Source organism: Vipera berus, assembly GCF_964194415.1.
Source record: "Vipera berus genome assembly, chromosome: 1".
NCBI lineage: Eukaryota > Metazoa > Chordata > Lepidosauria > Squamata > Viperidae > Vipera > Vipera berus.
The window spans coordinates 119,054,252-119,078,437 of record NC_138202.1 but is presented as its reverse complement, the minus strand read 5'-3'; the positions used below and the strand labels follow the sequence as shown (position 1 = coordinate 119,078,437).

Here is a 24,186-nt window from a genome sequence, read left to right as displayed (position 1 = left end):
GTGAAGAGTAGAAGTAGTAGTAGGAGGAGAAAGATGTAAGCACTTAACAATTTATTTGGCTAACTAAAAGTGTTCAGTTGAAGAACTTACCAGATTCGAAATAAAAGATTTCATTTCAAAAAATGAAAGATGGACCATTTGGATATAATTTCTCATTTTATACTTTGTTTTTCATTGGTTAAGAAACAATTTATTAAAATCTCAATTAGATCTCTTGGCAAAATACACTTGAGGGCCTCCTAGGAATTCATATTTCCAATTTATAGCTTCTATGTATTGAAATTCATTAAAAAAAATTCGTTATGCAATTTGAATGCTATTATTAGAAGCATTAACTTGCTGATTGAGGGACCTTAAAATTTAAGGATGTCAATCATACCCAGAAAGCACAAGTAGTGAAGCTAAACTAACAATGTATTTACATGTAGAAACATAAATTTTTAAAAAAGGAAAAAAATGCAACAAAGGAAAAAGTGTAATGTATCATTATAGAAGTAAATTGTTACAATTCTATATATAGTTATGTAATGTATTAGTATTTGAGTAGTATGTATTTCTAATATAACTACCGGTATAATGTTTTCTTTCGTTTTCCTTAACCTGCTGTATTTTGTATAAATGGACCCCATTTTTATTATACAAAGTCTACTTCTATAGGTGATCCACAATCAGGTCCTGAGTTCATTTGGCGAAACAGGCCAAATATTAACTTTTGTCATATAATCATATTTGTATAATACACTACTTTGTTTCCAATGTTTTTAAGTACAGGACATTGTAGAAACATACTTTTAAAAGAAGCATTATACTTATTATTACATTTCTAACACAATGTTGTTTTTGACAATTCTTTTCTATATAAACATAACGGAATCCAGTAACTTCTAAATATTATTTTTTGTTATATAACTGATAATTTGAAGTTGAGTGATACTCTTGCTATAGAAGTTAACACACTCTTCCATTGTCTAGGCAGTACAGGAACCTCTAATTCTTTATTCCCCTCATTTCTTAACACCTGCATAACAAACTGAATCATTAGTAACACATATCTGTAGACTTAATAGTATGTGTTTTAGTTTTAAAGGAATTAACCAGTTGTTTTAGCATCTCAGGTGCGTCAGAAGCTGAAAATGCTGCTAGGTAATGTTGTTAACAAAAGTTGTAATTGTAAATATTGCCATCTGAGAGATATCTCTGATAATCTCTTAATACTGAGTATATTAAAAATTCATCATTTATCAGTTGGTCTGAAATCAATTTCCCCATTTCCATCCATTTTTTTCATATCACCATATTTCTACTAATATTTAAAGTGGGTTTTCCCATAAAATAAGTTTGGCACGAGGATCCCCAGAAAAAAGCCCTCTGAGTGGTGAGGCATTTTTTTTCCTCCCTGCCAACAAACAGCTCTTTGCTGCCAAAGCAGGTTCTCAGATTTGAATGGGAGTAACTAGGAATGACCCATGACTATATTCAGATGACTGTGAACTTGCCAGGGAAGAGAATCTAGAGCAGTGGTGGCTAACCTATGGCATGCTTGCCAGAGGTGGCACTCAGAGCCCTCTTTGTGAGCACATGTGCCATTGCCCTAGCCCTGCCTCCCCTTGTGGCCCCCTCCTCACCAGCAGTCCCCCTGGAGGAGAGTCCCTGGGCTTGGCCCACGCAGAACAGTGCATCCAAGAACATGGCAGATGGGAAGCGTGGACAAGACTCTGCCCTCATGCCCTATCATACGCAGATGATGCTGTGGAGCACAGGTGGAGGGCGTGGCCACCATGGCATTGTACGGCTGCCTGGGCAATCTGCTGTGGGCCGTGGAGTTGTTGGGTGGTCCTGCAGGGGTGGGGGGTGGGGCAGGGCAGGGCAGAGCAGGGGCAGGGCAGGGGGTGGGGAGGTAAATGGGCACTCAGTCTCTAAAAGGTTTGCCATCACTGATCTAGAGGATTACAATTCTTGGTAAGAATGGCCGGAGCTTCCAGTTCTCTCCCCCTGTGAGGAGAGAGGGAAGGTAATTCCTGCCCCACCCTCTAAGAACAGTGGCGACTGACTACCCAGGGGAAACATAGCAATTATAAAAAGAACTTTAATCTAATTGGATGCATATACTTTTGAATTTAGGGACTAAAAAGTTTTCCTAAAAAATTTTCTTACTCCTATTTCTATTGGATACGCTGATTTTTATCTAAAAAGAAAAGAAATAAACTTTGAAAAACTATTATAAAAACAGGGGACTTAAAAGGTTTTAAATGGCATTGGTGACATCTTGTGGTGAAGTTTGATTTTACAACTTGTTATTGCCTAAAAAAACTTCGATTGAAGCCCAGACTACAGATAAAGCTCTTTCGACCTTGAATACCACATGTGAGAAACTCAGCTGTAGAGAGAACTTCTGGATGGCATAACTGGCCTGCTTGAACAATGAATGTAAACCTTTATTGACTTTCAGAATTATATGTGGGGAATTGCCTTCCACTCCTCCAGAAGTGGTGAATGCTCCAACACTGGAAGTTTTTAAGAAGAAACTGGACAGCCATTTGTCTGAAATGGTATAAAATAACAGTAGAAGTGGAACAATCAAATATTAAGACAGAGGACTCAATTGACCAACAAATACAGTTAATGGAAAATCCAGAAAAGGGAGTGACAATACTGAAAATGGAAAAGACTTTCTATATAAATCAGAAGAAATTTGAGAAAAAAGAAGAACAGATTGAATAGAAGATAAACATATCAGGACAATCATGGGGAATTGAAATAATAAGGAGATGATTTAATGAATACAAAAAAATGGCAACTAAATGGTTTCTCTTATTTCAAATAATGTGTATAATAATAGAGGGAGACCTATTTGATGATCTAAAAGCACTAACATGGAAGGCTAGTTGGTAAAGGAAGGAAGCCAGAATAAGGCTGAAGAAAATTGGAGGGTTGATTTATTAGAGAGGATTGGGGAAAAAATCAATAACAGGATATGGATTGTCTATAAGATTGAATGTAAAAGTAATGTATAAGCTAAAAATTTATTGATAAATGTAATAATGATATTTTTACTTAGTTAATATAATAAGAACTGTATTAGCTTAAATATGAGATAGTAGATATTAAGGGAAAAAGAGAGGAAATATTTGATGTTGCAACTTGAAATTCATACTAAAGATTTTTGTATGTTATTGAACTATTGATTAACCCAGCCACCACACTGCTTTTTAAATACTTAAATGTAAAATTGGAAAATTAATAAAATATTATAAAAAAAAAGAATGGCCGGAGTGGTTGCATCTCCATATTTACCTGTCACTGCTTGTATTTTTAGGTGTGCCTCTGTTTTTAACCCCCTTCATGGATTACTGCCTTGTCGTGGCGAAGGGGCTTGCGTAATTCAATGAAGCTATGAGCTATGCCGTGCAGGGCCACCCAAGACGGACAGGTCATAGCAGAGAGTTCTGACAAAACGTGATCCACTGGAGAAGGAAATGGCAACCCACTCCAGTATCTTTGCCATGAAAACCCTATGGACAGTACCAAAAGGCAAAACGATATGACGCTGGAAGATGAGCCCCTCAGGTCGGAAGGCGTCCAATATGCTACTGGGGAAGAGCAGAGGGCTAGTACTAGTAGCGCCAGAAAGAATGAAGCGACTGGGCCAAAGCCGAAAGGACGCTCAGCTGTGGATATGTCTGGTAGTGAAAGGAAAGTCCGATGCTGTAAAGATTTTTTCTCCATAGGAACCTGGAATGTAAGATCCATGAATCAAGGAAAGCTGGACGTGGTCAAACAAGAGATGACAAGACTGAACATTGACATCTTAGGTATCAGCGAACTAAAATGGACAGGAATGGGTGAATTTAATTCAGATGACCATCAGGTATACTACTGCGGGCAAGAATCCCTCAGAAGAAATGGAGTAGCCTTCATAGTCAATAAAAGAGTAGGAAAAGCAATACTGGGATACAATCCTCAAAATGACAGAATGATCTCAGTTCGAATCCAAGGCAAACCATTCAATATCACAGTAGTCCAAGTCTATGCCCCAACCACCGGTGCTGAAGAGGATGAAATTGACCGGTTCTATGAAGCCCTACAGCACCTTATAGAACTAACACCAAAAAATGATGTCCTTATCATCATGGGGGATTGGAATGCTAAAGTAGGAAGCCAAAAGATAACCGGAATAACAGGCAAGTTTGGCCTTGGAGTACAAAATGAAGCAGGGCACAGGCTGATAGAATTTTGTCAAGAGAATACGATGGTCATAGCAAACACCCTTTTCCAACAACCCAAGAGACGGCTCTACACATGGACATCACCAGACGGTCAACACAGAAATCAGATTGACTATGTACTCTGCAGCCAAAAATGGAGAAGCTCTATACAGTCAATAAAAACAAGACCAGGAGCTGACTGTGGCTCAGACCATGAGCTTCTTGTTGCAAAGTTTAAGCTTAAACTGAAGAAAGTAGGGAAAAGCACTAGGCCAGTCAGGTATGAATTAAATCATATCCCTGTTGAATATACAGTAGAGGTGACAAATAGATTTAAGGAATTAGATCTGATAGACAGGGTGCCTGAAGAACTATGGACAGAGGTTCGCAACATTGTACAAGAGGTAGCAACCAAAACCATCCCAAAGAAAAAGAAATGCAAGAAAGCAAAATGGCTGTCTGAGGAAGCTTTGCAAATAGCTGAGGAAAGGAGGGAAGCAAAAGGCAAGGGAGAAAAAGAAAGATACGCCCAATTGAATGCAGAATTCCAGAGAATAGCTAGAAGAGATAAGAATGACTTCTTAAATGAACAGTGCAAAGAAATAGAAGAAAACAATAGAATAGGGAGGACCAGAGATCTTTTCAAGAAAATTGGAGAGATGAAGGGAACGTTCAATGCAAAAATGGGCATGATAAAGGACCAAAATGGCAGGGACCTAACAGAGGCAGAAGAGATTAAGAAGAGATGGCAAAATTACACAGAAGAACTATACAAGAATGAGCTTAACGTCCCTGATAATCACAATGAGGTGGTCACTGACCTCGAGCCAGACATCCTAGAATGTGAAGTGAAGTGGGCCTTAGAAAAGCTGAGCAACAACAAAGCTAGTGGAGGTGACAGTATTCCAGCTGAGCTATTCAAAATCTTAAAAGACGATGCAGTAAAAGTGCTACACTCAATTTGCCAGCAAATTTGGAAAACTCAACAGTGGCCACAGGATTGGAAAAGATCAGTTTACATTCCAATTCCAAAGAAAGGCAGTGCCAAAGAATGTTCAAACTATCGCACCATTGCACTCATTTCTCATGCTAGTAAAGTTATGCTTAAAATCCTACAAGCTAGACTCCAGCAGTATGTGGATCGAGAACTACCAGAAGTACAGGCAGGATTTCGAAGAGGCAGAGGAACTAGAGATCAAATTGCCAACATACGCTGGATCATGGAAAAAGCTAGAGAGTTCCAGAAAAACATCTACTTCTGCTTCATTGACTATGCTAAAGCCTTTGATTGTGTGGATCATAACAAACTGTGGCAAGTTCTTAAAGAGATGGGAGTACCAGAACATCTTATTTGTCTCTTGAGAAACCTATATGCGGGCCAAGAAGCAACAGTGAGAACTGGACACGGAACCACTGATTGGTTCAAAATTGGGAAAGGAGTCCGGCAAGGCTGTATACTGTCGCCTTGCCTATTTAACTTATATGCAGAGCACATCATGAGAAAGGCAGGGCTAGATGAATCAAAAGTTGGAATTAAGATTGCTGGAAGAAATATCAACAACCTAAGATATGCAGATGATACCACTCTAATGGCAGAAAGTGAAGAGGAACTGAAGAGTCTCTTGTTGCGAGTGAAGAAGGAGAGTGCAAAAGTTGGGTTGAAACTAAACATTAAGAAAACTAAGATCATGGCATCCGGCCCTCTTAATTCCTGGCAAATAGATGGGGAAGAAATGGAGGTAGTGACAGATTTTATTTTCCTGGGCTCCAAGATCACTGCAGATGGGGACTGTAGTCAAGAAATTAAAAGACGCTTGCTCCTAGGGAGGAAAGCCATGGCAAATCTAGACAGCACACTAAAAAGCAGAGACATCACCCTGTCAACAAAAGTGCGTATAGTCAAGGCTATGGTCTTCCCAGTTGCAATGTATGGCAGTGAAAGTTGGACCATAAGAAAGGCTGAGCGCAAAAGAATTGAGGCCTTTGAACTCTGGTGCTGGAGAAGACTCCTGCGAGTCCCTTGGACTGCAAGGCGATCAAACCGGTCAGTCCTAGAGGAGATCAACCCTGACTGCTCTTTAGATGGCCAGATCCTGAAGCTAAAACTCAAATACTTTGGCCACCTAATGAGGAGGAAGGACTCACTGGAGAAGAGCCTAATGCTGGGAAAGATTGAGGGCAATAGAAGAAGGGGACGACAGAGAATGAGGTGGCTGGATGGAGTCACTGAAGCAGTAGGCGTGAGCTTAACTGGACTCCAGAAGATGGTAGAGGACAGGAAGGCCTGGAAGAACATTGTCCATAGGGTCGCGATGGGTCGGACACGACTTCGCAACTAACAACAACAACAACTGTTTTTAACATCACTTTCTGAAGTTTGATTGTTAATATCCTGGCTGAATGCTGATTTACAAACTTTCGTTGAAAATACTTTTTCTTTTAGTGCAAAATAGTTGGTGGCACAAGGGTTCTTTTTCCTTTGCAGTGAAAGGGACTTGATCTGGTTTTTAAAAACATTTTATTAAATTGTAGAGTAAAATACAAAATACAAAGCAAATAGTAGGACACAGTGGAGAGGAGAAAGGGAGAAGAAAGGGAAGGTAAGGGAGAAAAAAGGGGAAAAAAGAGACTTGTTAAGTCCGGAATGACGAGCGGAGACAGCGATGTCTAACAAGGAACGTTTATTAGAACTCACATGGGTCAACTGGCTAGCAGCTGTTGAACCCTACCTTATATATTAGGTTCCATTCAAACAAACCCAATCCACGGCTCAGAATCTCCCACCGGGAAGTAACAGCCAATGATTGCACCAGGTTTTCCCGCCGAAGGGAAACCACTCCCATAACTATGTACACAACAGACTAGCTTCCAACTTCCTCTGTCGCAGTCGAGTAAAGCATTAACATCGAGCCTCAACTTTTGACTTTTCCACAATAGTAAAAACTAGCCATTTCTGTAACAACAAATCATTCTAATCAGTGAAACCCAAAATCAAAGTTTAATTTTTTTCCATCTCAAGCACCAAGTCCAGAAGCTGTAGCCATGTAGAAACAAAAGTACTTGTATTCTTTTCTTTAATCAAAACAGTGACTTTACAACTTCTGAAGCCATTCATTTGTCCATAGTGGGAATAGAAACGTCCTTCCATTTTTGTGCATACAGTAGTCTTGTTGCTGTCAACATATACAGGATTAAAGTTCAGAATTTTTTTTCCAAATCTTTTCCAATTAAACGCAAAAGAAAAAATTCTGGTTTCATGTTTATTTCTACTTTAAGGATTTTTTGTATGAGAATGTGAATCTTTCTCCAATATTTCTTTGCTTTGTTACATGTTCACCATAAATGATAAAAGGTCCCTTCTTTACATTTACATTTCCAGCATTCATTTGAAATACCTTCATACATTCTAGACAGCTTATCTGGTGTTAAATAACCAGCAATACATCATCTTATAGAAGTTTTCTTTTAAGTTGTAATTCAATGTAAATTTTAAATTTTTCATCCACATATTCTCCCATTGTTCCAGCATCACATTATAATCAAAATTCCTTGTTCATTGTATTATACAATGTTTTACATGTTTACTTTCCAAATTCAATTTCAATAGCGTTTTACAAACCTTAGCAATAATATGTTTGTCACTGCCACACAATAATGTTTCAAATTCATTTTTAATGAAGTCAAACCCAAAACACTTTTTATCTAATTTAAATCTTTCTTTTGGTTGTTGAGATGTGAACCAATGGTAAACATAACCCTCTGATTTTAACTCTTCCCTCAATTTAAGAGTAGGGTCACCCGAGTTGAAAAGTATTATTTTACTGTAGGTCCATCAGTGCGGTTTCACAAGCATTTCTTTTCTTAAAAAAGCTTTGTGTGGGGATAGCCAAAGAGGCAACTTTGTGGAGAATCTTGTTTTATACTTGTTTCATACTCTTAATATGGCAGGTCTGACAAAGTAATTATTAAAATCAGCATTGACTTTATCATACCATAAATAGCCGTGTCATCCAAACCTTAGTTCATGACCTTCCAAATCAAGTAGCTTCTTATTCTGGAGGTTCACCCACTCTTTTAACCAGACCAGGCAACATGCATCAAAATACAGTTTCAGCTCTGGTAAATCCAAACCCCCTCTTTCCTTAGCATCTTGCAATAACTTATATCTAATTCTTGGTTTCTTCCCTTGCCATATGAACTTGTAAACATCTCTTTGACATTGTTTGAATGGGACATTGGTTGCAAGTATTGGTAATGTCTGGAACAGAAAAAAGCATCTTTGGTAAAACATTCATTGATTACAGAGATTCCACCCAGTAATGATAAATGCAATTTATCCCATCTTTGTAAATTCTTTTTGATATTGTTCCAAAGAGGCACATAGTTATTTTGAAACAATTTTATATTTATATTTGTCAACATAACCCCCAAATATTTCACCTTTTTCTCAACCTTAAAACCCGACTTTTAGTCAGTATATCATTATCCTGAGATGACATATTCTTAGTCAACATTGTTTTCTGTTTATTTATTTTGAAACCTGCTAAAGACACAAATTCATTTAACTTCATCATCAAATATTCTATTTTATTTTTTGGTCTTGCGGGAATATAACCAGATCATCAGCAAATGCCCTCAGTTTATAAACTTCTTATGCTCTTTATTTTCTTGTTCACCCTAATGTCTCTATTCAAAATTTCCAACACCAAAATAAACAGCAAAAGAGACAAGGGACATCCTTGTTTCGTACCCTTTTGAATTTCACATGGATTGGTTTAATCACCATTAATAACAATTTTTGCTTGTTGTGATATATAAATAGCTTTAACTTCTTAAATAAAATTAACTCCAAAGTCCATTTCTTCCAACACTTTAAATGTAAACACCCAATTTAAATTGTCGAAGGCCTTCTCTGTGTCTAAGAATATTAGAGCTGCCTGTTTCTCATTATGGTATTGTAAATATTCAGTAATGTTCAAGGCAGCCCTCACATTGTCCCTTAGCTTTCTTTTTGGCAGAAAGCCAAATTGGTCTTCATGTATATATTCTGATAATATTTAAATGGCATTTTTATTCTAACAATTTTGTACTTTACCAGTTTTTCTAAAAGTACTTCATTGCTTCATTTTATTTTTGTATACAGTACTTTGCAAAGTGTTAGCCAGTTGCGCAAAAACACAGTAAATTAAGAATGCTTTCAGAAATAAAGTGTTATAGTTTATTTTTATCCATTAACAAAATAGAAATGAACAGAAGAGAAATCCAAATAAATCAATATTTGGTATGATCACCCTTTGCCTTCAAAATAGTACCAATTCTTACACTCGCACAATATCAGGGATTTTATAGGATTAGAAACAGATGTATGATTAACCATTTATACCAAGCAGGTGCTAATGATCATCAATTTCATATGTAGATTGCAACACAGTCATTAACTAAATCAGGAGCAGCTGTATAGGAGGCTTAAAACTGGGTAAGAAACAGCCAAATTCTGCTATTAAGGTGAAGTTGTAGAAGACAGTTTCATTTGCATCACACAGATGGTATTCAACACCAACAATGGCCAGCAACAACAACCATCCAAACAAACAGCCCGAAATCAGACCATGACTCAGAAATATCTGAACAATAACATTCATACCACCTTGCATCACATAAATAGGTATTTAAAGGCCAGTGCTCTGGCAGACAAGCACAATTCAAAGCACACTGACGATGTCTCTTTGAATGGTGACAAAATGTTTGCAACCAAATTGCCAAGCTCAGAGCTCAAATCAACAGCCCAACTACCAACCCGAGCTACTAATATTCAAACATATTTCAGACAGTTTCATGTCACAAATAATACACCATAATAAAATTGAGCACAGGAACAAGACAAAAGGTAGTCTCTCCCAGGCAAAGATTACAAAGCAGATTGGAGCTTCAAAATATGCCGTTCAAGGACTTTTGAAGAAGCACAAAGAAACAGGTAACATTGAGGATGGTAGACACAGTGGTTGGCCAAGGAAACATAATGCAGCAGATAAAAGGCACATCGGTACTTCCCTTCAACTTTGGAAGATGTCCAGCAGTGCCATCAACACAGAACTAGTGGAAACCAGTGGGACCCAAGTACACCCATTTACTGTCCGGAGACATCTGGTCAGAAGTGGTCTTCATGGAAGAATTTTGGCCAAAAAGCCATACCTCTCATAATCATAATCATCATAGTAAAGTTGGAAGGGACCTTGTAGGTCATCTAGTCCAACCCCCTGCTCAGGCAGGAAACCCTATACCATTTCAGACAAATGGCTGTCCAGTCTCTTCTTAAAAATTTCCAGTGTTGGAGCATTCGCAGTTTCTAGAGGCAGGTTGTTCCACTGGTTAATTAAAAATTAACGATCCTTCCACAGGATACCTCTGATGTAGAAACAAGGCTAAGCAACTCAACTGTGCACAAAAACATAGGAACTGGGGTGCAGAAAAATGGCAGCAGGTGCTCTGGGCTGATGAGTCAAAATTTGAAATATTTGGCTGTAGCAGGAGGCAGTTTGTTTGCCGAAGAGCTGGAGAGTGGTACAATAAAGAGTGTCTGCACGCAAAAGTGGAGGTTTTTACATGGTGGAAGTTCCTTACAAGTTTGGGGCTGCATTTCTGTAAATAAAGTTAGAGATTTTGTCAGGATCAACGGTGTCCTCAGTGCTGAGAAATACAGGTAGATACTTTTACTTTCATACCCTACCATCAGAAAAGTGTGTAATTGGCCCCAAATTTGTTCTGCAGCAGGACAACAGCACCAAACATCCTTATGAACTATTTTCAGTGTAAAGAAGAACAAGAAGTCCTGGAAGTTATGGCTTGACCCCCACAGAGCCCTAATTTCAACATATTTGATTGTGTTTGGGATTACACGAAGAGACAGAAGGATCTGAGGCAAGATCTGTGGTTAGTTCTCTTAGATGTTTGGAACAACTGTGAAAGAACCTTGCCAAGTTCCTTCAAAAACTGTGTGCAAGTGTACCTAGAAGAACTGATGCTGTTTTAAAGGCAAAGGGTGATCAAGCCAAATATTGATTTAATTTGGATTTCTCTTCTGTTCATTTAATTTCCATTTTGTTAATTGATAAAAATAAACCATTAACAATTCTATTTCTGAAAACATTCTTAATTTACAGCATTCTTGCACAACCGCCTAACATTTTTGCACAGCACTGTATGTCCTTGCTTTCTTATTTTTTAAAAAATGGGAACTCTGCCCCCACCCCCCCTCTTTCCCCCCTCTCTGCTGTGAGAATTATTATTTCAGCTTCTTCTGTGCTCACTCTATTATAGAACATCTATTCTTGTTGTCCTTAAAAAATAACTGTTTACACTCTGCTGTGCAAGCTTGGCTATCTGAGAGATTTCTATTATATTAAAATCAAAGGGACAATAAATTAAGAACTTCGAACATTATACGTTATATATTCTCTGTAATACCCCCCCCAAAAAGAGACCAGCCAAGATGTTTTTAACATTAAGGCCTTCTTGAAAACATTTGAACTAAAAAAATGTTTGCCAACATACAAGTTTTAGATAAAAAATCAGATAAAATTTGTATGTATTTGTATTGTGTGAATTTCAAATAATCCTAAAGAAGGCATTCAGATAGTTAAATCATCCATGCAATTGAATGGTTTGAAAATTAATTTGCTGTTAACAGACTTGAAAGAGAAAGGGTTTTGCTTGAAAACTGGAGACCTGCTAGAGGAGGCTGAAGGAGCCATTAACAAACTGGTCCTTCTCAGGAAAGCTGATGGGGTTTGCAGAATAGAGCCATTACATGCAACTAAAACAGTTTCCTCAACCTTTTCAGCTTTGTGAACCTGTTTCACAAGGGGGAGGGGAATAATTATTTTTGTTGAAAAATATTTATCAGTTATTTGACCAGGAAGACATTTTTGTATGGTTAATATTTTATTCTATACATTTTTTCCTTTGTGTCAGTTTTTGTTTTGTATTCTTTTGTCTGTATTTTAACTTTGGAAATAAAAAATTATGAGGAAAAATCTATTTGGCATGGGAAAAAGGGTCAAATCTTTTTAGTTAGGAATTCCATTTATAACTTTCTAACTGATATAATTGTTTCCACAGATTTAGTATCTTTGAATCCTAACACTGTCTATCTAACCAAAGGTGCTATATATGTTTATTCCAAGGTTGTCCAAGTCAGAAAATTAATAATTGTTGGATTCCAGCATTTAATATTTCACCATAAATATAGTCCTCAACTTATGACTAGTCATTGAACAACTGTTTCATGAGGCTTTGGAACAGAGGTTCTACAACCCATGAACCACTTCTAGCTCATGTAAAATTTTGTTCTCCCTCCCAGTCAAATGACCATATTTTGTGTACTTGGCAACTTGTTTGCATTTATGATTGGTTTCCAAGTACACTGATCATGTGATCACCATTTGCAATCTTCTCTTACAGCTTCTCCAGGACATCAATGGAAAAGCTAGTAGGGAGACATTCAAGTGGAGGGATGTTCGATTTGAGATCCATTCTCCCAGGGTGCTGAGGTATCTTCTCCCACCTATAGCAGGGAAGGGAAACTGCCACATGCTGGGGCAATGGACTTCAAATCTGGTGAAAACACTAGTAAATGCCAGCATTCTGAACTTTCAAAATGGTGGCATTCACAAGCTTTTCATGAGATTTAAGGTCTGTTCTTTTAGCACACCAAGGGATTTTCCCTCAGGAGTAGAAATCCATTCTGTTACTGGAACAATTAAGATCAAATCTGGTGAAAATGTTAGTGAACACCATTGTTGAGATCATACTTCCTGGTTACATGACAAGAAGGGTAGGAGCATGTCAGTTGTTTTAGTGTTCTACAATATTAACATTCAGAATTGTCTAGTAGTAGTTATTAAAGCATTCTGCCATCAATCTTCACATGAAAATGATTGAAGCTGAAGCCCTCATCATCACAACCCTACCTAGTTTTTGAACTTCTAGGTTTGCTGATCATCCTGGTTTGGGTAGTATTCATTTTGATCAAGAGCTCTGGAGATGTCAAAACCTTAAAAGGCGACACAGGGCAAAATTCACTGCAGGCAATCTAAAATCTACCACTCTAACCATTTTGTGATTTTATTGACATTTCAATATAAAACCAAAAATATTTTCTCATGTTTCTACTACCTTTTAGCACAGGCCTTATGGCTTTGTCCAAGAAAGAAGGAATAACTACAATTTAAATAGATTATTTCCAACTGTATTATCTTTCTTTATAGGCTATATCTCTCCTTCTCAGAGACAAAAAGTATTTTCAGAAGGATAATTTTGAGGCGAAGAAAATGGGAACAAGGGAGGAGAACACACAGAGAGAAGCATTCTCTTTCTGCCTGCTCTTAGATAGGTCTTAGTTTGAAAAAAGTTTTTAAGCCAGGTTTTTAGGATTAATACATATTGCTAAAGGTAATATATTATTTTCTTAATCAGCAACAGATTTTGCTTCCTCCATCAAATTTTTAATTCAAAGACCTTTAAGAATATATATGTGCCCTGTAATTAATATTATTTTGTGACCATTGCTCATTTCCTTTATAAGTTTGAAGGAATGTTGCTAAAATTGACTGAAATAGTTGAAATGAGAGCGATAAAGCAAAACTGATCTTATATGTTCGACTTTACCAATAATTGTTATAAACATTCTATCAGTTCCATTCACTTCAATGGTGATAAAATAACAAGGAATTCTCAATATGAATTATATAAAAATGCAGATTCCCTCTAAACTTAGTCTTTTGACCAAATGGTTGACTTTGACACATTTTTTTCACTTCAATGTTTCTGTCTGTAATATGCATACATTTACACAGGAAAAATATTCAGACAATATTTTTTGTTTAATAAAATGCAATTATACTTCTTTTAGATCATTTAAAATAAATTGTCCTTTTATTTTTATCTCTATTTTTATTTATTTATTAGTAACATATGCAATTTCAGCTCTCTTTTGACATGCTCAAAATATCATCAAGCATTCAATAATATTTTTCACAGAGTAAATGCAACTATGGTTTACTTCTTTGACATAAAGTAAATTAAATTTATACTATTTTTACTTCAGGAATGTTACCTTGTTTAGCATTCTGGTAATCGCAGCCTTCACTTCCTTGTTCCTCAAACTATAGATGAATGGATTAAGCGACGAGATGACAAGAGTATAAAAGACAGATATTATTTTGTCTTTATCCAATGAAAAACTGGAGCCAGGTCCTATGTACATGAAGATGACAGTTCCAAAGTAAATGGTCACAGTGATCAGATGGGAGGTGCAGGTGGAAAAGGCTTTGTATCTTCCCTGGGCAGAGCTGATCTTCAGGATGGCAATAACAATGGCAATGTAAGAAATCAAAACAGTCAGAAAAGTTGTCATTCCAATTGTAGTGGATAAAATGAAATGCACAAAGCGAGCAAAGTGGGTATCTGAACAGGACAATAGAAGCATTGGAGGAGCATCACAGAAAAAATGGTTAATTATGTTCGAGTTGCAGAAATTTAAGCTGAAAATAACTAGGGTGTGTGCTGTTGAATTTGCAAAGCCACAAGCATAGGCAGTTATAACCAAGAGAGTGCAAAGCTTCTTTGACATGATAACAAAATACCGCAATGGGTAGCAGATTGCTATGAAGCGATCATATGCCATCACAGCCAGAAGGCAAGTTTCAGTGGTCAGAAAGATGACAAAAAAGAAGAATTGTGTGGTGCATTCTGTGAAGGAAATTGTTGAATGTTCTACAACAAATGTTGTCAACAATTTGGGGGCAATGGCAGTAGAATAACCAACATCTACAAAGGAGAGATTTCTAAGAAAAAAGTACATAGGGGTGTGAAGCCTAGCATCAATTTTTGTTAGAATGATTATCCCAATGTTTCCCACTAGTATGATGAGATAGATGAGCAGAAAGAAGATGAAGAGGGGGATCTGAAGCTCTGGGTAGTCCGTGAATCCAACCAGGATGAACTCAGTCACAGTGGTTTGATTTGTCTGCATTGTTTATTTCCCTCTGATAGAATGAAAAAAGAGGGAAAGCCTTATAGCAGTATGAGTACTGTTGGATTGTCTGAGAATGTCCAAAGGAGGATATTAAGAAACCCCCAAACTAAAAACTAAACTAAAAAGAAAAAGTTTGCTTGAGAAGCATGAGTCCTCACTGTTATAATATGGACCCTTGATGAAGATGCTCTTTTCAAAATACAATGTTGTGCTGGAAGCATGCACATTACTATATGTAGAGGTGTAGCTTCAATTAACAAAGATTTCATTCATACCTACCATCATCATCTTGCACATTCCAGGAAACATTTCTCTGTCTATAAGAATGCCTACTTCTTCCTAAAATGTATTTTCTCTAAATTCTACTACTCTTCAAAGGAATCAGAATGATCAATCCCTCTGTGTGAATTTATAATTCTCTCCCAGAGACCTCAACCAGAAAATAGCCCACTTCTTGCAGGAAATGTTCTGTGTAACAATTATTGGCGTGAATTGGCTGCTAGGCACCAACATCCATTTCACCTGCATCTGAAATTAATTCCAATTTGTGAATTGTAAACTTTACATTTACAGATCATTTTTAGAACATTTCAAAGTGGCTGATCAGTGTACACTATAGCCCTGTCCTGAAGCCCATCTAGTATTTCTTTTTCCAAGAAGAAATACTTTTTAGAAGAATGTGAAACTAATATCTAAACCTGTTTTTTTAAGATTAATTGGATTTCAATACTTGCAGTTTTAATGCTTTGGCCTGCAATATGTTATTCCATTGTAAAGTTGTGATCACTACAGTTGAGCTGCAGTGTATATTTGTTGTCCATTTGAACATGAATGTTTATTATATCATAAGTAACCTAAATTGACTAAACTGATACTGTAAGCAACCCTTTGCCTCAATACAGAACTATTGACTAAGGAGATACTGTAAGCAACCCTTTGCATCAATGCAGTTCTAATAGAATGAACTGCTACAAACTCTACCAGTAAGCTAGAAGAAAGAATAAGCACCTGTTGACTCATGAACTTCATTCTTCATGTTGTGCAAATGATTTCATTCACACAAAACATCATGAAGAAGCTTTTGGAGTTTGGATGACAAGGGATTCTAAGTAAAACACAGAAAATTGTTTTTATATCAGACTAGTCAAATACTCCTACATCTGTCTGTACATATATGGTGAAGAGTAGCAGTAATAGTAGGAGAAAGATATAAGAAATTAACAATTTATTTGGCTAACTAGAAGTGCTTATTTAAAGAACTTACCAGATTCGAAATGAAGATTCAAATGATGAAAGATGGACCATTTGGATAATAATTTTTCATTTTATACTTTGTTTACCATTTGGATATAATAAGAAGCAATTTATTAAAAGTAAAAAGCAATTTATTAAAATCTCAATACACCTGGCAAAATCCACTTGAGGACCTACTGGGAATTCATATTTCCACTATATAGCTACTATGCATAATTAGTTCAAACTTTCATTGGAATTCATTAAGAAACCTTATTATGTAGTTTAATACACTTTTATCTGAAGCATTAACTTGCCGATTGAGGGACCTTAAGATTAAGGAACGTCAATCACAGCCTTCACGATCAGTGAAGCCAAATTAACAATGGCAAAGTATTGAAGATACCTGTTTTCAAACCATGCTTGACAATCCAAAGTTTTATGTTAGACATAGTCTATCCAGACATGGACTGCCTATATGGAGGTTTTGTCTTCATTCCAAATGTTCCTTGTAACTATTTTTCTATCTGAACATATGTCATTTGGCTTCTATTTCTATTTTCCTGGCCCTACTAGCAAAACCTAGGGATTCATCATTGTGAATGGACACTGTTATACTAGTTAGGTGGAAGAGTCAGTGCTGGGATTTTTGGAGTCCATGTTCTTCTCCCTTTTGAATTTTTTTTAAAATCTTGGATTAATTTTCACTTCCAGATGAAAAGCATTAGAGTAGCAATCAATACAGTTGGTAAATATTAGAGATGTGTGTACAAACTTTGACAGGTACTAGTCAATAAGATACTGCATTTCTGTGAAATCCTGTGGCTTGGCATTCTCTATCTGTTTTTGCCTTTTCCCATTCTTCATCTGATTTGCATTTTTATTAAAGAATCAGCTAAATTTATGAGAGATCTCTTTGTGTATAGACTTCTGGTCCCTCATCTGCTATGATGAGTGACTCCTCACTCTTTTGGGAGAGTCTGAAATGAACCTTGAAGTAACTGTGACATCCACAGTATCTCCATGCTTTCTGACACACTTTCTACCTTTAATGTAATATAATAATAATAATAATAATAATAATAATAATAATAATAATAATAATAATAATAATAATAATAATAATAATAATAATAATAATAATAATAATAATAATAAGAAGAAGAAGAAGAAGTTGGAAGGGACCTTGGAGGTCATCTAGTCCAACCCCCTGCTCAGGCATGAAACTCTATACCATTTCAGACAAATGGTTGTCCAGTCTCTTCTTAAAAACTTCCAGTGTTGGAGCATTCACAGCTTCTGAAGGCAGGTTGTTCCACTGGTTAATTGTTCTAACTGTCAGGAAGTTTCTCCTTAGTTCCAGGTTGCTTCTCTCCTTGACTAGTTTCCATCCGTTGCTTCTTGTACTGCCTTCAGGCACTTTGGAGAATATGTCTTTCAGTATATTATTGAATCATAGTGTTGATGGATAAAAAAGAACATACAATCCCATCTGTTGAGCAAAGTAATCCATTAGTTTTGAATGGCCATCAGCATGAAGAAAAGGAAAGGAAGAAGAATCAGATTAATCTCAATGTTTTCTGGTCTGTTCACTGATGATTTGGCCAATCAAATCAATAAATATTTGAATTAAATCATTCTACCAGAATTTTGTAGAACCCTCTTAATCTTTCAAGTGTTCCCCTGACAGTGTGCACTTTTTGATGCAAACTACAAAAATCTAAACTGGGATTCCAGCCCACAAAAGAGTCTCATTTTGGTTTATTCCTTTATTGTTTTTAAAACAGTGACAAAAATATACCTCATACCAAGGATAAAAATATACAGAGAGAATACATGTATAAAAGAAAGTGAAAAAATGCAACAAAAGAAAAAGTATAATGTATCATTATAGAATGCAGATGATACCACTCTAATGGCAGAAAGTGAAGAAGAACTAAAAAGCCTCTTGTTGCGGGTGAAGGAGAGTGCAAAGGTTGAGTTGAAACTTAACATTAAGAAAACCAAGATCATGGCATCTGGCCCTCTCAATTCCTGGCAAATAGATGGGGAAGAAATGGAGGTAGTGACAGATTTTATTTTCCTGGGCTCCAAGATCACTGCAGATGGGGACAGTAGCCAAGAAATTAAAAGACACTTGCTCCTGGGGAGGAAAGCAAAGGCAAATCTAGACAGCAGACTAAAAAGCAGAGATATCACCCTGTCAACAAAAGTCCGTATAGTAAAGGCTATGGTCTTTCCAGTTGCAATGTATGGCTGTGAAATTTGGACCATAAGAAAGGCTGAGCGCCAAAGAATTGAGGCCTTTGAACTATGGTGCTGGAGAAGTCTCCTGAGAGTCCTTTGGACTGCAAGGCGATCAAACTGGTCAGTGGTAGAGGAGATCAACCCTGATTGCTCCTTAGAAGGCCAGATCCTGAAGTTGAAACTCAAATACTTTGGCCACCTAATGAGAAGGAAGGACTCACTGGAGAAGAGCCTAATGCTGGGAAAGATTGAGGGCAATACAGGTGAAACTCGAAAAATTAGAATATCATGCAAAAATTCATTTATTTCAGTAATGCAACTTAAAAGGGGAAACTAATATATGAGATAGACTCATTATATGCAAAGCAAGATAGTTCAAGCCGTGATTTGTCATAATTGTGATGATTATGGCTTACAGCTCATTGTTGTTGTTGTTGTTAGTTGCGAAGTTGTGTCCGACCCATTGCGACCCTATGGACAATGTTCCTCCAGGCCTTCCTGTCCTCTACCATCTTCTGGAGTCCATTTAAGTTCACGCCTACTACTTCAGTGACTCCATCCAGCCACCTCATTCTCTGTCGTCCCCTTCTTCTATTGCCCTCAATCTTTCCCAGCATTAGGCTCTTCTTAATGTTTAGTTTCAACCCAACTTTTGCACTCTCCTCCTTCACTCGCAACAAGAGGCTCTTTAGTTCCTTTTCACTTTCTGCCATTAGAGTGGTATCATCTGCATATCTTAGGTTGTTGATGTTTCTTCCGGCAATCTTAATTCCAAGTTTTGATTCATCTAGCCCTGCCTTTCTCATGATGTGCTCTGCATATAAGTTAAATAGGCAGGGTGACAGTATACAGCCTTGCCGGACTCCTTTCCCAATTTTGAACCAATCAGTGGTTCCGTGTCCAGTTCTCACTGTTGCTTCTTGGCCCGCATATAGGTTTCTCAAGAGACAAATAAGATGGTCTGGTATGCCCATCTCTTTAAGGACTTGCCACAGTTTGTTATGATCCACACAATCAAAGTCTTTAGCATAGTCAATGAAGCAGAAGTAGATGTTTTCCTGGAACTCTCTAGCTTTCTCCATGATCCAGCGTATGTTAGCAATTTGATCTCTAGTTCCTCTGCCTCTTCGAAATCCTGCCTGTACTTCTGGTAGTTCTCGATCCACATACTGCTGGAATCTAGCTTGTAGAATTTTAAGCATAACTTTACTAGCATGAGAAATGAGTGCAATGGTGCGATAGTTTGAACATTCTTTGGCACTGCCTTTCTTTGGAATTGGAATGTAAACTGATCTTTTCCAATCCTGTGGCCACTGTTGAGTTTTCCAAATTTGCTGGCAAATTGAGTGTAGCACTTTTACTGCACCGTCTTTTAAGATTTTGAATAGCTCAGCTGGAATACTGTCACCTCCACTAGCTTTGTTGTTGCTCAGCTTTTCTAAGGCCCACTTCACTTCACATTCTAGGATGTCTGGCTCGAGGTCATTAACCACCTCATTGTGATTATCAGGGACATTAAGCTCATTCTTGTATAGTTCTTCTGTGTAATCTTTTTCTTTGGGATGGTTTTGGTTGCTACCTGTTGTACAATGTTGCGAACCTCTGTCCATAGTTCTTCAGGCACTCTGTCTATCAGATCTAATTCCTTAAATCTATTTGTCACCTCTACTGTATATTGAACAGGGATATGATTTAATTCATACCTGACTGGCCTAGCGCTTTTCCCTACTTTCTTTAATTTAAGCCTAAACTTTGCAAGGAGAAGCTCATGGTCTGAGCCACAGTCAGCTCCTGGTCTTGTTTTTACTGACTGTATAGAGCTTCTCCATCTTTGGCTGCAGAGCATATAGTCAATCTGATTTCTGTGCTAAAGCCATCTCTTGGGTTGTTGGAAAAGAGTGTTTGCTATGACGATTGTATTCTCTTGACAAAATTCTATCAGCCTGTGCCCTGCTTCATTTTGTACTCCAAGGCCAAACTTGCCTGTTATTCCAGTTATCTTTTGGCTTCCTACTTTAGCATTCCAATCCCCCATGATGATAAGGACATCATTTTTGGGTGTTAGTTCTATAAGGTGCTGTAGGGCTTCATAGAACCGGTCAATTTCATCCTCTTCAGCACCGATGGTTGGGGCATAGACTTGGACTACTGTGATATTGAATGGTTTGCCTTGGATTCGAACTGAGATCATTCTGTCATTTTGAGGATTGTATCCCAGTATTGCTTTTCCTACTTTTTTATTGACTATGAAGGCTACTCTATTTCTTCTGAGGGATTCTTGCCCGCAGTAGTATACCTGATGGTCATTTGAATTAAATTCACCCATTCCTGTCCATTTTAGTTCGCTGATACCTAAGATGTCGATGTTTAGTCTTGTCATCTCTTGTTTGACCACGTCCAGCTTTCCTTGATTCATGGATCTTACATTCCAGGTTCCTATGGAGAAAAAATCTTTACAGCATCGGACTTTCCTTTCACCACCAGACATATCCACAGCTGAGCGTCCTTTCGGCTTTGGCCCAGTCGCTTCATTCTTTCTGGCGCTACTAGTACTAGCCCTCTGCTCTTCCCCAGTAGCATATTGGACGCCTTCCGACCTGAGGGGCTCATCTTCCAGCGTCATATCATTTTGCCTTTTGGTACTGTCCATAGGGTTTTCATGGCAAAGATACTGGAGTGGTTTGCCATTTCCTTCTCCAGTGGATCACGTTTTGTCAGAACTCTCTGCTATGACCTTTCTGTCTTGGGTGGCCCTGCACGGCATAGCTCATAGCTTCATTGAATTACGCAAGCCCCTTCGCCACGACAAGGCAGTAATCCATGAAGGGGCTTACAGCTCATGAAAACCCCAAATCCACAATCTCAGTAAATTAGAATATTGTGAAAAGGTACAATATTCTAGGCCCAAAGTGTCCCACTCTAATCAGCTAATTAAGCCATAACACCTGCAAAGGGTTCCTGAGCCTTTAAATGGTCTCTCAGTCTGGTTCAGTAGGAATAACAATCATGGGGAAGACTGCTGACCTGACAGTTGTGCAGAAAGCCATCAGTGACACTCTCCATAAGGAGAGAAAGCCTCAAAAGGTAATTGCAAAAGAAGTTGGATGTTCCCAAAGTGCTGTATCAAAGCACATTAGTAGAAAGTTATGTGGAAGGGAAAAGTGTGGAAGAAAAAGGTGCACAAGCAGCAGGGATGACCGCAGCCTGGAGAGGATTGTCAGGAAAAGGCCATTCAAAAGTGTTGGGGACTTTCACAAGGAGTGGACTGAGGCTGGAGTCAGTGCATCAAGAGCCACCACACACAGACGGATCCTGGACATGGGCTTCAAGTGTCGTATTCCTCTTGTCAAGCCACTCCTGAACAACAAACAACGTCAGAAGTGTCTTACCTAGGCTATCTGGACTGAGATGCCTTACGTACGGTCACTCATGCACTCGTTACCTTACTGTCCATCTTGAATATATAACGGAAGGAGGAAGCCTGAGAGTTCACATGGTTAATGCTGTATGGAATGAAACTATGGCTGAAACAAAGTCTACTTCTATAGGCGATCTGCTCATAATTAGTAAGTGTCAAGGTAAAAATCACCTTTGTAGAGGGCGACGGACCGTGCTTCAGAGAATGCATGATATGCTTGCAGGAAGGCAAGAAAAACACGACGCATAATCTTACTAAATACCTTTTACTTACAAAAATATAAAAACTAAATATATATTATACAGAGCTAGCTCACTACATCCTAAACGTAACAGTCAGTAACAGCAAAGTGGAAAAAACAATACAGATAATATCCCAGAACTTTCTCTAGACATGCGCACTAAACAGACTGAAACCATAACATAGCTAGTCATATGGGATTCACTATGGTTACCAGATAAGTTATCACAACAGGTGCAGAGAACAGGGGAAAATGTACAGTTAGAAATGAACTTTTCTGACGAACAAAAAAAAAGTGCAGTGACATTCCCCTTCTTTCGTCAGCAAAGTGAAGACTCAAGTAAGGCACATCTTCTCACGCAGATACTCATGCTGGGCTGTAGGAAGTGGTTTGTTCAGCATGTCAGCGATTTGATCACGTGTAGGCACATACTGTAATGACACAAAACCTTGTTTAACCAGTTGCCTTATGTTTTGATATCGGATGTCAATGTGTCTGGACCTTGAACCTGTAAAACGTGTTTCAGAAATATAAACCACAGATTCATTATCTTCCATTACTGTGATCGGTCGAATCGGATGTGTCCAGATATCTGTGATTAAAGCATCAAACCAGGTTAAAGAATTGCATGCATCAGACACACAAGCATACTCAGCTTCTGTAGAGGAACAAGAAACAAAATTCTGTTTACGCACATGCCAGTAAACAGGACATCCATTTAAAAACATCATGTAACCTGATGTACTTTTCCGTGACTTCTTATCACTCGCCCAATCTGAATCTGCAAAACAACATAACTCTGCATAGTCAGTATGTGTGGGTTCCAACAACAACTTCATGTCTTTGGTGTGTTTTAGATACCTCAATAACTTCTTAACACATGTCCAATGAAACTGTTTTGCCTTGCCTACGTGTCGTGATAAAAGATTAACACTAAGTGCAATGTCGGGTCTAGTCCAACTACTAATATACAGCAGCGACCCAATGACTGAGCGATATAGTGTTTGATCTTCGAACTCAGGACTTGGTTCATGTGCCAAAATGTGAAAATCAGTTTGCATGGGTATACTCACAGGCTTAGCGTTCTCCATGTTACAGTGATGTAACAGTTGTTCAATCTTCTCTTCTTGTGTGAGACTAAACCCCTTCTGAGTTTTGGCAATTTGAACACCTAAATAAGTGTTAATACACCCTAAAGACTTCAACGTGAAAAACTTTTGTAAAGCTTTAGCAAAAACCTCACTCATCTGCTTATTTGGACCAATATAAACAATATCATCGACATAAACAAGAATTATCTCATACCTATTACCGGATCTTTTGGTAAACACGCATTCATCTGTTTCGGACTTAATAAAGCCCATTGAATTTAGTTTGTCAGAAAGACATAAGTACCACATTAAACCAGACTGTTTCAGACCATAAAGACTTTTGTGTAGAAACCAGGTATCCCCTTCTTGCTGTCTGAAACCTGGAGGACCTTTGACGTAGATGTCTTCATCAAGATCAGCGTGAAGATAAGCCGTTTCAACATCGAACTGGAAAACTTCCAGGCCAAGGATAGTTGCAGTGGCTAAAGCAATTTTCACACTTTCAGTCCGCACCGTGGGTGAGTATGTATTTGTATAGTCCTCAGGGTAACGTTGAGCGAAACCCTGGGCTACGAGTCTGGCCTTGTACAACGACTCACCATTCGGCTTCTTTTTGATCCTGTAGACCCATCGAGTACCAATAACTTTCTTGTTTGCTGGAGGGCTCGCAGGCGTAAACACTTGAAGTTTCTTTAGACTGTCCATTTCAGCCTGCA

At 37.9% G+C, this 24,186-nt stretch overlaps 1 protein-coding gene across 1 annotated transcript; it reads right to left on the bottom strand.

Annotated features, from left to right (window-relative positions):
* Positions 1-10,574: 10,574 nt before the first annotated feature.
* On the bottom strand, positions 10,575-15,237 carry LOC308660029 (olfactory receptor 5AR1-like; the record flags this gene model as incomplete). Its single annotated transcript, XM_081314236.1, has 2 exons — positions 10,575-10,844; positions 14,320-15,237. The coding sequence occupies 2 exons, from the start codon at positions 15,235-15,237 to the stop codon at positions 10,575-10,577; spliced, it is 1,188 nt and encodes a 395-aa protein (XP_081170362.1).
* Between the last annotated feature and the right edge of the window lie 8,949 nt (positions 15,238-24,186).